We start from the raw sequence: 17,131 nt of genomic DNA on the forward strand, positions 1-17,131 counted from the left end.
GTACACCAGAGTTGAAAACTGGAAGCTGATCGGGTAAAATGTTTTCAACATATACAGTCAAGGAAAACCTTGGAGGCAGAAAAAAAAAAAGTCAGCCACTTAAAGGGTATCTCTTCCAGGATACCTAACTAACAGTTACACAAATGAAATTACCACCAATACTGGTGAGGTGTTACTAGTAATAGGTCAGGCACAATACATTTTCAAACTGCGACAAAGCTAGGGGTCCTTGAGTTTATTCAAATGAAAATGATCACCGCTCACAGGTTTAAAGTGCATACTAGACAGCGTCAATAACCCCTTAAAAAAATTAACATCAGCATTGAAAAAGTAGAAACCTACAGCACAATAGACTCCTACAGTCTTGTGGCTGTCGTAGTGCTTGTAGAGCTTGTGGTGTTCTGACACACTATGTGTAGGCAGCAGTTGTGGCTGTTGTAGTGCTCGCAGAGCACTGGTATGTCCTTACTCTTATAAGAATTCCCTCGAGATTCCCACTTAATTATATTAAGGCAAGTTTTTCTTTATTTCTTTCAACTCCATCATGATAGAATGCTAAGCCTTATACAAATATTTCAAATTAGTTGTTAATATTAGCAGTAAAAATGTTAACATATACTGTAATACACTTGGATGAGTCAACCTGTGACACTAAAGGATACTGTCATGACTAAAAATCCTGCAATTTCACTACTCATATATAGAGTAGGTATAAGTATATCCTTACTGTGTTTACTATATATTATTCATGTTACATGAATGTAATAAGGCCAGGTTTATATGTTATGAATTAATAAAAACATTTTAAATAGGTTTTCAACCTACAATAAAACTTGCTTGATAAAAATACGGCTCATAGGTCACGACAGGAAAACAGCTGTTTTGGAGATATCACCACTAGTGACTTACAGATAGAATGAGTATGAGTACCATTGCTGGGACTTTAAGACTTATGGTAGTTCCTGATTAGCCGGGCTGTGCTGTCTACGTTGGACTGAGTGCAGTTAGCACCAGTATCTTGACTGATCAGGCCTTCAACCAAGAGGCCTGGTAAGAGAACAGCCCATGTGGGGCGATGATCCCTCCAGCCATCTACAGGTAAACCTGCTGGTTCTTTTAAAGACGGGTATCAGATAGGTTTGGAGTTCCACCCTTGGCCAATACCTGTGGGGTTCCAGGAGCCTCCATGTTATTGCTCTTAACCAAGGATCCCTTAGAAAACTTGCGAACGCTAAACTTAGAACCGGCACTTGGCGTGGCTGCCCGGGACTGCCTACGGCTGTTGTCACTTGTAGCCTCCTCTTTCCAATGGAATTTCGTGCGCGATACCTGGGATATACAAAAATACGTGTAAATATTTAGTAAACATTAATTTATTTTATGAACACTGCTCACTATTAGTCAACATTATTTACCACAAGCATTCGTAAAAAAATACTATTTAAAACTGACAGGTTACAGCACACAACGGATGTTTCATGTATGTCCTATTTGTCGCACGGACTGGGTACATGGGAAAATTTTCGGTAATCAAATATTCTAGAGCCAGCAGGAGGTATATTACGGTAGGCAAAAAGAGCTTTAAAACAATCAAGCATCAGTCTCAATTTGTTATGGTTTGTGAGTTACTGCATTAGCGCTTCTCCATAAATATAATTATTATATTCATGGGGGAGCACTCTATAGAGCGAATTATTACTATATTCACGAAAAAGTGGTAAGCCAGTGTTTTACTGCAAGGGGAGGTTACATTAGGAGGTACCTTCATAGGCATGGAAAGCTCATAAAAGCGTGAAAGGAGTTATGGTTGGTGCAGTAAGTCTGTTTCTATCAGAAAGTACAGCCAAGAGAACAACTTGAGTGAGAACATCGGGGTGTTACAGATGTTTAAAGTGAATTCTAAATGTTTTTAGTTAAGGAGGGTAGCAGGACCTGACAGTTCTCACAGAGGTGTTGGGAGTCGTTCCAAGAGATGTCGACGTGTGTCTCCTTTGTTCACCACCTAATCACAATTGTGGTTTGAAAACAATTTGTTGATTACCAATGACTTTGTTAGCAGTCTAGAAGTTGCTAAGTCAGTACTGTAAAAAAAAAAAAGGAAAAAACAAACCCTTGAAGGAAATTGGCCTTGAACTGTGGAACGCAGACTGCGAGTTCATGTCTCAATCAGAATGTCTACGTGGTTATAATATAAGGGCGTGACCATATAGTGAGTCTAAGGGAATTATTATTTTTTTGAATCTAGTCCACATAAACAGTTTCTATACAATCTATAAGTCAATTGTTATATATAGTACAGGTCTGATCTCTTATAAAGTTATAATCAGCGTTATGCCCACATGTTATATGCATTAATATTAAGGTCCCTACGTGTGGAAATTACAAGAGCATGCACCCTTGGTAAAGCAGATTTTGTCCATATTATTTTCATAATTTTATGCTAGAAATAGCAAGTGGCTGAACCTAAATAAAACAAATTATTCACAAACAATTGAATACCTATGAAAGTTTAAAGTACGTATTTCAGTACCAAACAAAATTAGGACTGTGTTTCCTGAAGTTTATTTTTTTACGTGTTATCTAGTTATTTTTCATAGAATAATATCAATAACATTAACATCAAATCAATAATATTATCCAAAACTAAAAAAAAAAAAAATTCTATCCAAAATACTATAATAGCCAAAATAAAGAAAAATAACGTAGACCTTACCTCCTTAAAGTTGGGCCACCATCTAGCTATGTAGTTCACGTAGGCGTCACGGTACTGTCTGTTCATAAAGACGTAGATGACAATGTTGATGCAGTACTGGGCCCAGTAGAGCGGGTGTAGCAGCAGCAACAGAGTTGGCATATGGTACTACGAAGTCAACATATAGTAATAATTAATAATAATAGTAATAATAATAACATTTTTAAATAGTACATGGATATTACAACACTAGGTTAAGAGTTGGCACGCATTATTGAGGTGTCCAGTACCTCGATCGCTAGCGCATTCAGCTCACACACTGAGGTCTGGGGGGTCGATCCCCGCTACGTGTGGTAACATTAGGACGTGTTTTCTTAAGACACCTGCTGTCCACCTCCACCTATCGGTAAATTGGTATTTGGTGTTAGTCAACTGGTGTGGGGTCGCATCCTGGGAACAAAATTGACCTAATTTGCCCGAAATGCTCTGCATAACCAGGGGCTTTCTACATAGTAGTGTGTCACTGATGTCAGCTAGGCCTGTATACCATGTGCATGTACTCATTAAGGCTGTAATTTACTTTAATCCGCTAAGCGATACTCTTCAAGATACCATGATATTGGTGAAGGGCTCTTGATCTAAGGAACTGAACTTACTCTATCCTTCCTTGGATCGAATCTGACTGCCTCTCATTACCCATTTCCCTGGCATTGTTATGACCCCTACGGGTTCATCTTCCCAGAGATACAATATAAGAGGATAAAAAAAGTATCTTATTTCGAGACAGTGGGTCAGGATTGAGATATATTATTTATATTAGTGGAGAATAAGCGCTAAACCCGTGGGGGTCATAAATAAAGTTCAATTCTTTGGGTCAAGACCTTTCACCAGCACGAAGGCACTCCACTTGAAGGATTGGGATAGAACAGAGCAGGTTAAATATGTACCTTATTATCGAGGTAGTGGACGATCGAGACTGGAGAGCAGCAGATTAGGAAGGCCAGGAAAATGACCCCAATTGTTCTGGCGATGCGGATATCACGCGACCTCAGGCCTTCCCGTGGGCGAACTGTCCTGATGGGCAGTAACAAGAAGGTCAAGAGATCATCTTAACATAAGTGGGAGATGAATATACTTAAAGATTAGCAAAAGTCAACATGCCTTATGTGCCTCTGTAATCTTTTTTTGGATGGGTATAGCGTACATAATAAAACTATGTAACTGTCTTCAATCTTACCGTCTAACTTAAAGTCAGTTTCATATCAACAGATCATATCAACAAAATACGAAGTTAGATTAACACAGGCCACGTCAATAAAACTGAGGCTATCTGAGGTCGTCTCGACATTGCCAAGCAAACAGTCCAGGTCAAGAGAAGTAATCAAGGGATTAAAGTATTTTGGCACAAGCCTATGAAGTTCATTAGAACAATGTACTAACGACATGCACTAACTTTGTATCAGAGTTGTTAGAAGAATTCTTGAGTAGACTGCTCGACTTCAACTGGATCTTGACTGAGCTCTGGCGGGCCTGTGGAAAAAAGGCATGACCTAGATCACAAGGATGAATACATCATTGCTCTACCTACACTGAGATAGATTTACTGGCTAATACGATGCTGGTTCAGCTCACATTCAACCTAAATTTACCTTAAAATTATTTGTTTCAATGATACTGCTTGGCAGTTCGCTCCACTAACCCACAATTATTACCAAAATATTTATACATCTACTGGCAACAGCTTGTCAGTAGATGCAGGGAAGCAGTACTTGAATGAAAAGTCTTACCCGGTAAGACTTATTCATTAAAAACGGCATGACAGTGTGCAGTTTCAGCCAGTAATTTTGTTTATGACTTAGGTATTCTGGTGATGCAGAGACTGGGGAAGTCTTTACTAATTAACCCATTCATGGGTCATGTCTACTGCAGTGAGGGAAGAGAGGAGCCGGGTCGAATCCTAGTCAGGGAGAAACATACGGGTGTCAATACCTGCTGCCTCTGTTACCTAGCTGGTTAGGAAAGGTTTGTCAGGAAACAGGACAAGAGTTTCCTGATGCTGGTCTTTGTCAGATGATGACCCGCCGTTGAAACTTTTGGTCATCTGACCGAGGCCTGCCACTGGCTTACCGATAACCATTTCGTTAGCGTGTTACCTAGCAGTAAATAAGTACTGTATTTGAGAGTTAGTATTCTTGTGGGTCGCATTCCGTGGAAACCTAAAAACAAAAAACCAATGGGAATAAGCCACACTGCTTGGCGTTTTCGAGCTACCCTGGCTCTTTAGCCCTCATGGGTCGCTAAAACGAAGTTTTAAGTTTAAGTTCATTTTCAGCGTAATTATATCCCTACCAGTGTCAAAACGGTTGGACCACAAATATCCAACCAAACAAGCGAGATATCGTTTCATTTCTCAGTTGGTTTGTGGTAGCGACCTCAGACCTGCATATATATTAACTCTTAAATACTATTCATTACTTTACTGTGGGTGGACAATTTAACCTTAATGGGGACCAAGTCTGTAACTTTTTTATATAACCACGAAGTCCACATTCGTTTCTTCCCCACAAGTATGTCGCCCATAAATACTTTAAATGAAATACTGACCAGGATTTTATCCATCTGGTTGCTTCACACAAGAGGATGGTTATCGAAACCTCTGTAAGACATCTTGCTCGTCATTGCGCATCAACGATGCCTACGCAGTTAGTTTAGTTTAATATGTTTATTATGCACCCCATACCCATCCTGTGGGCGGTAGTCAAAAGATTACAGAGGTACATAATTGGTCCAGGGACTGGACTCCAAAGTTTTGATAGCTGAGCAAGTTACAGAGGTAATGAACTCACAATTTAGAAAGGTAATGAACTCACAATTTACAAAGGTAATGAACTCACAATTTACAAAGGTAATGAACTCCAGGTAGGTCTGGTCACAATCATGACAAGTTACAAAGGTATTTACAGATTACAGAGGTACGTAATGGGTCCAGGGACTGGGCTCCAAAGTTTTGATAGCTGAACTAGGTACAAAGGTAATGAGCTCACAAGTTACAAAGGTAATGAATTCTGTAGAATGGTTACTTACGTTTATACATGGCTACAATCATGAACAAATTATAGTGTAATGAGCAATTCACACTTCCACACCCGGTCACAACTGTAATGAGTTATTGGTGCAAATATTGATTGTTGAGTCACACACACACACACACACACACACACACACACACACACACACACACACACACACACACACACACACACACACACACGCACGCAACCACAAATAGGTGAGTACACACACACACACACACACACACACACACACACACACACACACACACACACACACACAATTTAGTTTAATATCTTTATTATGCACCCCATACCCATCCTGTGGGCGGTAGTCAAAAGATTACAAAGGTACATAATGGGTCCAGTGACTGGACCCCAAAGTTATGATAGCTGAACTAGTTACAAAGGTAATGAACTCCAGGTAGATCTGGTCACAATCATGGCAAGTTACAGAGGTAATGAATCAGCTTCACTCCTATACATGGTTACAGTCATGAGCAAATTACAAAGTAATGAACCACTGATACGTCCACACCTGGTCACAATTGTAATGAGTTATAAATACAAATATTAAGTGGTTCATACACCCACACTAGCGCGCGCGCGCACACACATACACACACCAGGGCGCACGCACGGACATGTGCACACACACACCCACACCCACACACACACACACACACCAACACCCACACACACACCCTCACACACACCCACACACACACCCTCACACACACCCACACACACACCCTCACACACCCACACACGCACACACACACCCACACACGCACACACACACACACACACACACACACACACACACACACACACACACACCCACACACACACACACACACACACACCCACACGCACACACACACACCCACACACGCACACACACACATACACACACACACACACAGTGGGCACCTGTGACGAGCGGGGTCCCACAGGGGTCGGTCCTAGGACCAGTGCTATTTTTGGTATATGTGAACGACATGACGGAAGGGTTAGACTCAGAAGTGTCCCTGTTTGCAGATGATGTGAAGTTAATGAGGAGAATTAAATCTGATGAGGACCAGGCAGGACTTCAAAGAGACCTGGACAGACTGGACACCTGGTCCAGCAAATGGCTTCTCGAATTTAATCCTGCCAAATGCAAAGTCATGAAGATAGGGGAAGGGCACAGAAGACCACAGACAGAGTATAGGCTAGGTGGCCAAAGACTGCAAACCTCACTCAAGGAGAAAGATCTTGGGGTGAGTATAACACCGAGCATGTCTCCGGAAGCACACATCAATCAGATAACTGCTGCAGCATATGGGCGCCTGGCAAACCTGAGAACAGCATTCCGACACCTTAGTAAGGAATCATTCAAGACACTGTACACCGTGTATGTCAGGCCCATACTGGAGTATGCAGCACCTGTTTGGAACCCGCACTTGATAAAGCACGTCAAGAAACTAGAGAAAGTACAAAGGTTTGCAACAAGGTTAGTTCCAGAGCTAAGGGGAATGTCCTATGAAGAAAGATTAAGGGAAATCGGCCTGACGACACTGGAGGACAGGAGGGTCAGGGGAGACATGATAACGACATATAAAATACTGCGTGGAATAGACAAGGTGGACAAGGACAGGATGTTCCAGGGAGGGGACACAGAAACAAGAGGCCACAATTGGAAGTTGAAGACACAAATGAGTCAGAGAGATAGTAGGAAGTATTTCTTCAGTCATAGAGTTGTAAGGCAGTGGAATAGCCTAGAAAATGACGTAGTGGAGGCAGGAACCATACACAGTTTTAAGACGAGGTTTGATAAAGCTCATGGAGCGGGGAGAGAGAGGGTCTAGTAGCAACCGGTGAAGAGGCGGGGCCAGGAGCTAGGACTCGACCCCTGCAACCACAAATAGGTGAGTACAAATAGGTGAGTACACACACACACACACACACACACACACACACACACACACACACACACACATAAAAAAATATTTGGAATCAGGTATTATGGGAAAAATCGAGTCAGTACCATCTACTACGTCGAGGGGGTCAGAAAATTTTTCCAAAATCTCTGTGAAAAAAATTATCTCCACAAATTAGGTGAGGGTAATGAAAATATTCATAGGTTGAATATTTTTGTGTCGACTTCAACTTCAACTTACGACCAGAGCTTCGGTAAGAAGGGTAAGGAAGAAGGATGGGTAAGGATAGAAATATGAGAAAAGGATGGGAGGGGGAACGAGGTAGGACATAAAAGGGAAGTGGCTCAACCACTTTTGTGCAATTTAAAAGTGCGTGTGTGTATAATAACAGAAAATTATTGGAAGGGGTATAACACTTACCCAACAGTCACACAGATATAACAGATATATAGGTGCATGACTCTGAGTCGGTAATAGATATACAAGTTGCAATTGCGTTTTTTTTGCGATTGCATAACGAAGATTTCATCGACAAGGCAAGGCGATGATTATATAGATAGACAATTCATGTAAAATCACTGGACACGTTGGCTTCTTTCAAGGTGGTGTCCCGCCATAGTAAATATAGCGAATTTGTAACAGTAGATGTGAGAGTAGAAAAGTTATATAAGATATCTCCATAATTAGGGGCGATAATATTCTTAGCAGACATAGAAGGGTTCTGGTGTTATCTAATCATCTTCATCTGCAGGCAGGTTGCTCAAGATCATTGGTCGTTGGTAATCGTCTTTATGATTGAAGCGACGCAGCCTCTGTGGAAGAGTCATTCTTTGAGTCCTGTGAGGAGGAGTGTTAATGACATAGTCGGTAGTATTTTCAACTTGGGGAGGATGTTCTCTATCTGGTATGTAGAGTTCTTGCATTGCATAGAGTTGTCTCTTCTTCAGCATATTAAGGCGTACATTTAAGGCAGTAATATCCTGCTGTATGTGTAAATCTGCCATTTTGATTCTGTCTCTCCTCCTTGTACCCGTAATAAAGCGGAGAGCTCTATTCTGGACCCGTTGACCATCAAAAAGTTTAAGGAACATGACGCTGGAAGGTTATAACAGAGCAGGCTACCTCCAACCCATCAGTGACGATCCGCAAGAAAACATGACATCATCTGGATACGTCTTCAAGCTGCCTGCTATAATTTGGTGTCACTGATTTTTTTGGGTTATTCTAGGTAATTTACACTATGTATGAAAATTGTACCCATGTGTACCTATGCCTAGAAGAACTTTCTAAGATACTTACGCCGAAGGTCCTCGGAAGTAGCCTCTTTTAAAGATTCAGCATAAAAAAGAGGCTTAAATATACCAGAAAATATCTGAATGCTTTCAAATTAAAACCAAATTTTGGGGCAAGGTAAAAAAAAAAAAAACGCCTAAAAGCGAGCCCCATGTGCAGAAAGTTAGTGTTATTTTGAAGCATGGAAGCATAACTGTTTTTCTTTGGGATGAATTTAATCCTCCAATCACGACAGTCTCAGGCATGAGAGCTGATACAGACCTACCGAAAGATTCTATAGAATATGGATACTGAGACAAGAGCTGGGCAACTGTTAGCATCCTGTCCTGAATGTGATATTTGTTTCTCTGTTTCACTCACCTTGTAGAAAATGTAGGAGTAAGAAACGATGATAATCAAGCAAGGCAGCAAGAAGCCGACCCCTAGGAAGAGTTTGCGTGGACCTTGACCTTGTGGAGTATCATCAGCGAAGTCACACTCTTGGGTCCTGTCATTGTATTCAAATTTGCCGTAGATCTACGAGGCAAGGAAAAAGTGCATATGTGAGTATATAGACAACTTATATTTATTGCCTTTTATGAAAACAGATGGCGATACAAATTATCAGCTATTTCTAGGTCTATATACTTATCAAGTTAAATTAGAGCATCTCTGAAAATATTCTGGAAAAAGTGAAACACTGAATCACTATCTGCTTTCTTGACTCCTTGTAAGAATTAGTAAAATTTAAAATTTGTGGAAAAATGTGAACTTTGTCTTTAATCCGTTAACAAAACAGTGGTTGTTAGTAAATATTATCTCACACCGTTAACGTCTTCACGGAACCCTCCCAACGGTGGCCAATTACCATCTCTCAGAAATGTCTGCGCCATAAACGGGAGAAACGATTTTTTATGAAACTGTCTCCATCAAGAACGGGCAACAGAAATTATATTTAAGAGGCAGAGGAGAAAGAAAGGTGGGGAAGGGCGAGAAATGTCACCCATATTTCTCTCCCTTACCCCACGCCTCTTTTTCCTCTGATTCTGATATACAATTTTGTTGCCCCCGCTCTATGATGGAGATACAAAAAAAAAAAAAAAAATCTCCTGCGTATGGGTTAGGTCATCCTGAGAGATTATAATTCCTAAGTAATAGTAACTCTAGCTCTGCTGGAAGGAAGTTTTTGAATCTCCCGTAGCTGATGAACCCGTTTAGAATACTTGACGACATCCTCATCATCGCCCTACTTTAGTCTCCCAGATCAAGCTGACAGATTTCTTTACTTAATTTATACAACCCAACCTGTAATGGAATATGAGAGGAAAAACATAGTTAAGTTTTGTTTCAGCATGTAAAATATGATAAGCTCTATAGATTTTTAACCCGAAAATCACTCCCTATGAACGCAAAAGACTCGGCAGATGATGCAACATTCCCCCAATAAAAAGCAAGGGCGCCAGGAGTACACTCAGAGACAACACAGTAAGTGTCAAGGGCCCAAGACTGTTCAACTGTCTCCCAGCATACATAAGGAGGATTACCAATAGACCACTGGCTGTCTTCAAGAAGGCGCTGGACAGGCACCTAAAGTCAGTACCTGACCAGCCGGGCTGTGGTCCGTACGTCATTTTGCGTGCGGCCAGCATTAACAGTCTGGTTGATCAGACGCTGATCCACCACGAGACTTGGACCAGGCCGCGGGGGCGCGTACCCCCGAAACCCTCTCCAGGTATACTCCAAGGTTAAGCATCAAGAATAGCCCGAGAAAGTCAGTGAGTCATCGGGGAGTGTCTTATTTCCATTGGAGTTGTTTACTTTTGTTCCCAGGATGCGACCCACACCACTCGACTAACACCCAGGTACCTACTTACTGTTAGGTGAACAGGGACAGCAGGTTAAGGAAACATGCCCAACGTTTCCACCCGTGCCGGGGATTGAACCACGGACACTCAGTATGTGAGACGATAGCATTGCCAAGGGAAACCGAGTAAGCAACTGATATTAAAGGGTAGCTTCACACTGCAGTTGGTTGTACCTAATTTCGCTTAAAAATAGACAGCTTGCAATAACATGCTGCATAACCTCACAAAGCCTCACGAAACCTACAAATCCACACAACTGTCTCACATACAGGTGTAAGCCATCACTTGTACAGGAGGAAGTGTAAGGCAACCCCTAGACATTTTTACCCTCGGGACGCTCCCTTAAGTAAATATTATTTGCTACGCCTCATACTTCTTACTAGCCGCCATCTCCAGGTATTGTTAACCTACAGTTCGTCGTCAGTTGGTTTGTATTCTTGGAAAATGAAAGTGGTATATATTCATCCCTATCATGATATATTGGATTAGTATTTATGTTTTTGTGACTTCTATTTTCAACATCATTGCCACATTAACTCACCTTTATTTCATTATTATTAAATCCTAAAAGCTCTTTTTACCTTGTTTTGTATTTATTTTCATACCTCTGTATGGGGGAGATGAAATGAAAATGTATCGCTAGACTAACATTTTTGTAGAAAATATCGTATATATTTTCCGAAATATAGTGTATTTTTGCATGTAAATTAGTGAAATACATTGTTGTTGGTAAAAAAAATTAATTTGAAATTAAGAAAGGGAACCAGCGACTGGGTAGCGTCGCTTGGTGAAGAGACGCCATATTAAAACTGGGAAGGACGAGACGTTAGTGAAATCGGAGGAATTATTTCGTAACTCTGGAGGTTAAATGTGGTTGAAGCAATAATAGTTGGAGTTACAGTCCTGCAGAATGTGAGAAACCAACGACTGGACAGGACTTCGAAATTAGATGTGAAAAGGGAGAACAATTAACCACCACCCAGATAGGTACTGTATTTGCTGAAATCTGGCCAGTAGTTTCCTCATATCTAGGCAGGTGTTGAGGGTGACCTAGTTACACCAAGTAATCTCCAGACAGATTTGGTGAGTGTTAGTAACAATTTTTTTCTCTTATGTTACATAAATATGTATATGCATTTATTTAAGTCAATTTTATTTTTTCGTAACGTTGTTTCTTCATAGTTTTCCAAAGAGCATTAAGCGTCTTATTTCTTCAAATTGTTAATATTCATATACCACACCGTTACAGCTAGTTATCTCCCTCATAAGTCCATTAGCAATCAGTCGACAGAGGTTGCAAACCTCTCCACCAATCTCTATGTTTACTATTAGTAAATAACAGGTAATTTTTCATTTTCGAAAATTCTTCAGTTCACTCTTCGTTTACTTGGGCACCTTCACAATAGTGTTTCCAGCAATTCAGGAAAAAAATATGCGGAAAATATCGATGCTTCTTAGAACAACTTGTCAACACATTCTTTCACATATTATGTAGGTTGTTCACTACATATGTTCAGCTAATCGAGTTCGTTGCTTTTGAGCTTCAGCTCTTGGCCCAACCTCTTAGAGAATTGCAGCCACACAGTCCAACAATTATATGAAGAATTATATCATGCTACAGTTATTTTAAAGATCAAAGATTTAAGCCTTAACAGTCTGCAGTCATCTTTTGATTATCAGTACAGTGTACGCGCATGAGAATCGGTATCAGACAAGGTATTTATACCAACAAGTGTCCAATGTTTAGGACACTTAAATGAGAATACGTTTCACCTACCAGGGGATATATCAATCCACTACAGAGGCCACGAAAAAAGAGGGAGATTTAATGGAGCATATATAGTGTCTTATAAATGTGTACACCAAAACTGCTGAGTATTTAAAGAAATAATTTAGAATATGCAATTTTTATGAAAAAAAAACACCTTTCTCGGCCATTGAACCTCCACATGCTTACCTCCGTCCACTGTCTGATTTCGGTTAATTAATTGGTTGGTTAGTTAGTTAATCGAATTCTTGTAAACTGTTCAGCATCATTCAAGAATACATTAGTCCACAAAAATGGGCCTAATGGAATTAAAGTAAAATCGCAGTATATGTGTACATTATACACCCCTCCACGTGTCCATACACTGTTGCTCTTAATAAGTGCACACATCAAGATACTCTCATCTGCCAATTACTCTCAATGTGGAGGTCAGACCAACAGAGGCCCTCTACCCACCATTGCAAGTGCTATCAACAACACTTGTAATCCATGCTAACAATTGGTTTTAGAATAGAGTATCAGTTTATAGTATTATACTGGATTTTTTGGTTACCACTTATATCGAATTTTAAACAATTATTTCATATACAGGCCTTGTACTTTATTTATCTTTTGCAAACATAATTTATATTTCTTTTTAGTTTCCAAGATCTGACCTGTTAGCTTTTTATTTGTTTTAACCATGATAAGCAATAAAACTGTAGGGGTCATATAAAGCCTGAGAAATAAAGAAGAAGACAAGTCCAGCTCCTTGGATCAAGAGCGCCTCAACAGCAATTCCCTTGAGGGAGGGGGACCTGCTGAGAGTAATTTTACAGAAACATTGTCATAAACAATGGCTTTATCTTTCGTTTTAAAGTAACGACAGTTTTGCTAAACATACCGATTTTGATGTATTTTATTCATATTGTATAAACAAAATTTTGATTGACCTAAAACAATATATATATACACACACACACATATATATATATATATATATATATATATATATATATATATATATATATATATATATATATATATATATATATATATATATATATATATATATATATGCAATAAGATCACAGTAAACAGGTGATTTCAGAAAATGCAAAATAACCACTCTGAAAGAATAGAGAAATTCCAAGCACTTTCGTGAGTAGTCACGAAAGCGCTTGGAATTTCTCTATTCTTTCAGAGTGGTTATTTTGCATATATATATATATAGGTTGGTAGACAGCAACCACCCAGGGAAGTACTACCGTCCTGCCAGATGACTGTGAAACAAAAACCTGTAACTGTTTTGCATGATGGTAGGATTGCTGGTTTCTTTTTCTGTCTCATAAACACGCTAAGATAACAGGGATATCTTGCTACTCCTACTTACACTTTGGTCACACTTCACAGACACGCACATGCATATATATATATACATACATCTAGGTTTTTCTCCTTTTTCTAAATAGCTCTTGTTCTTTTTTATTTCTTCTATTGTCCATGGGGAAGTGGAAAAGAATCTTTCCTCCGTAAGCCATGCGTGTCGTATGAGGCGACTAAAATGCCGGGAGCAATGGGCTAGTAACCCCTTCTCCTGTATACAATTACTAAAAAAGAGAAGAAGAAAAACTTTATAAAACTGGGTTGCTTAAATGTGCGTGGATGTAGTGCGGATGACAAGAAACAGATGATTGCTGATGTTATGAATGAAAAGAAGTTGGATGTCCTGGCCCTAAGCGAAACAAAGCTGAAGGGGGTAGGAGAGTTTCAGTGGGGGGAAATAAATGGGATTAAATCTGGAGTATCTGAGAGAGTTAGAGCAAAGGAAGGGGTAGCAGTAATGTTAAATGATCAGTTATGGAAGGAGAAAAGAGAATATGAATGTGTAAATTCAAGAATTATGTGGATTAAAGTAAAGGTTGGATGCGAGAAGTGGGTCATAATAAGCGTGTATGCACCTGGAGAAGAGAGGAATGCAGAGGAGAGAGAGAGATTTTGGGAGATGTTAAGTGAATGTATAGGAGCCTTTGAACCAAGTGAGAGAGTAATTGTGGTAGGGGACTTGAATGCTAAAGTAGGAGAAACTTTTAGAGAGGGTGTGGTAGGTAAGTTTGGGGTGCCAGGTGTAAATGATAATGGGAGCCCTTTGATTGAACTTTGTATAGAAAGGGGTTTAGTTATAGGTAATACATATTTTAAGAAAAAGAGGATAAATAAGTATACACGATATGATGTAGGGCGAAATGACAGTAGTTTGTTGGATTATGTATTGGTAGATAAAAGACTGTTGAGTAGACTTCAGGATGTACATGTTTATAGAGGGGCCACAGATATATCAGATCACTTTCTAGTTGTAGCTACACTGAGAGTAAAAGGTAGATGGGATACAAGGAGAATAGAAGCATCAGGGAAGAGAGAGGTGAAGGTTTATAAACTAAAAGAGGAGGCAGTTAGGGTAAGATATAAACAGCTATTGGAGGATAGATGGGCTAATGAGAGCATAGGCAATGGGGTCGAAGAGGTATGGGGTAGGTTTAAAAATGTAGTGTTAGAGTGTTCAGCAGAAGTTTGTGGTTACAGGAAAGTGGGTGCAGGAGGGAAGAGGAGCGATTGGTGGAATGATGATGTAAAGAGAGTAGTAAGGGAGAAAAAGTTAGCATATGAGAAGTTTTTACAAAGTAGAAGTGATGCAAGGAGGGAAGAGTATATGGAGAAAAAGAGAGAAGTTAAGAGAGTGGTGAAGCAATGTAAAAAGAGAGCAAATGAGAGAGTGGGTGAGATGTTATCAACAAATTTTGTTGAAAATAAGAAAAAGTTTTGGAGTGAGATTAACAAGTTAAGAAAGCCTAGAGAACAAATGGATTTGTCAGTTAAAAATAGGAGAGGAGAGTTATTAAATGGAGAGGTAGAGGTATTGGGAAGATGGAAGGAATATTTTGAGGAATTGTTAAATGTTGATGAAGATAGGGAAGCTGTGATTTCGTGTATAGGGCAAGGAGGAATAACATCTTGTAGGAGTGAGGAAGAGCCAGTTGTGAGTGTGGGGGAAGTTCGTGAGGCAGTAGGTAAAATGAAAGGGGGTAAGGCAGCCGGGATTGATGGGATAAAGATAGAAATGTTAAAAGCAGGTGGGGATATAGTTTTGGAGTGGTTGGTGCAATTATTTAATAAATGTATGGAAGAGGGTAAGGTACCTAGGGATTGGCAGAGAGCATGCATAGTTCCTTTGTATAAAGGCAAAGGGGATAAAAGAGAGTGCAAAAACTATAGGGGGATAAGTCTGTTGAGTGTACCTGGTAAAGTGTATGGTAGAGTTATAATTGAAAGAATTAAGAGTAAGACGGAGAATAGGATAGCAGATGAACAAGGAGGCTTTAGGAAAGGTAGGGGGTGTGTGGACCAGGTGTTTACAGTGAAACATATAAGTGAACAGTATTTAGATAAGGCTAAAGAGGTCTTTGTGGCATTTATGGATTTGGAAAAGGCGTATGACAGGGTGGATAGGGGGGCAATGTGGCAGATGTTGCAAGTGTATGGTGTAGGAGGTAGGTTACTGAAAGCAGTGAAGAGTTTTTACGAGGATAGTGAGGCTCAAGTTAGAGTATGTAGGAAAGAGGGAAATTTTTTCCCAGTAAAAGTAGGCCTTAGACAAGGATGTGTGATGTCACCGTGGTTGTTTAATATATTTATAGATGGGGTTGTAAGAGAAGTAAATGCGAGGGTCTTGGCAAGAGGCGTGGAGTTAAAAGATAAAGAATCACACACAAAGTGGGAGTTGTCACAGCTGCTCTTTGCCGATGACACTGTGCTCTTGGGAGATTCTGAAGAGAAGTTGCAGAGATTGGTGGATGAATTTGGTAGGGTGTGCAAAAGAAGAAAATTAAAGGTGAATACAGGAAAGAGTAAGGTTATGAGGATAACAAAAAGATTAGGTGATGAAAGATTGAATATCAGATTGGAGGGAGAGAGTATGGAGGAGGTGAACGTATTCAGATAATTGGGAGTGGACGTGTCAGCGGATGGGTCTATGAAAGATGAGGTGAATCATAGAATTGATGAGGGAAAAAGAGTGAGTGGTGCACTTAGGAGTCTGTGGAGACAAAGAACTTTGTCCTTGGAGGCAAAGAGGGGAATGTATGAGAGTATAGTTTTACCAACGCTCTTATATGGGTGTGAAGCGTGGGTGATGAATGTTGCAGCGAGGAGAAGGCTGGAGGCAGTGGAGATGTCATGTCTGAGGGCAATGTGTGGTGTGAATATAATGCAGAGAATTAGTAGTTTGGAAGTTAGGAGGAGGTGCGGGATTACCAAAACTGTTGTCCAGAGGGCTGAGGAAGGGTTGTTGAGGTGGTTCGGACATGTAGAGAGAATGGAGCGAAACAGAATGACTTCAAGAGTGTATCAGTCTGTAGTGGAAGGAAGGCGGGGTAGGGGTCGGCCTAGGAAGGGTTGGAGGGAGGGGGTAAAGGAGGTTTTGTGTGCGAGGGGCTTGGACTTCCAGCAGGCATGCGTGAGCGTGTTTGATAGGAGTGAATGGAGACAAATGGTTTTTAATACTT

At 40.2% G+C, this 17,131-nt stretch overlaps 1 protein-coding gene across 3 annotated transcripts in view; it reads right to left on the minus strand.

Moving 5' to 3' along the window:
• Positions 1-218: 218 nt before the first annotated feature.
• The window catches only part of LOC128694540 (protein trapped in endoderm-1), a 72,153-nt gene continuing 55,240 nt past the window's right edge, over positions 219-17,131 (minus strand). For all 3 annotated transcript variants that reach the window (XM_070095898.1, XM_070095897.1, XM_070095899.1), the window contains exons 5-9: positions 9,339-9,494; positions 4,146-4,222; positions 3,640-3,766; positions 2,714-2,860; positions 219-1,329 (exon numbers count right to left, since the gene is read on the minus strand). In XM_070095898.1, the coding sequence (XP_069951999.1) occupies positions 1,117-1,329; positions 2,714-2,860; positions 3,640-3,766; positions 4,146-4,222; positions 9,339-9,494 (720 nt within the window). In that variant the 3' untranslated portion in view covers positions 219-1,116. The remainder of the gene's footprint in view (positions 1,330-2,713; positions 2,861-3,639; positions 3,767-4,145; positions 4,223-9,338; positions 9,495-17,131) is intronic.

Source organism: Cherax quadricarinatus, chromosome 51 (assembly GCF_038502225.1).
Source record: "Cherax quadricarinatus isolate ZL_2023a chromosome 51, ASM3850222v1, whole genome shotgun sequence".
Taxonomy (NCBI): Eukaryota; Metazoa; Arthropoda; class Malacostraca; order Decapoda; family Parastacidae; genus Cherax; species Cherax quadricarinatus.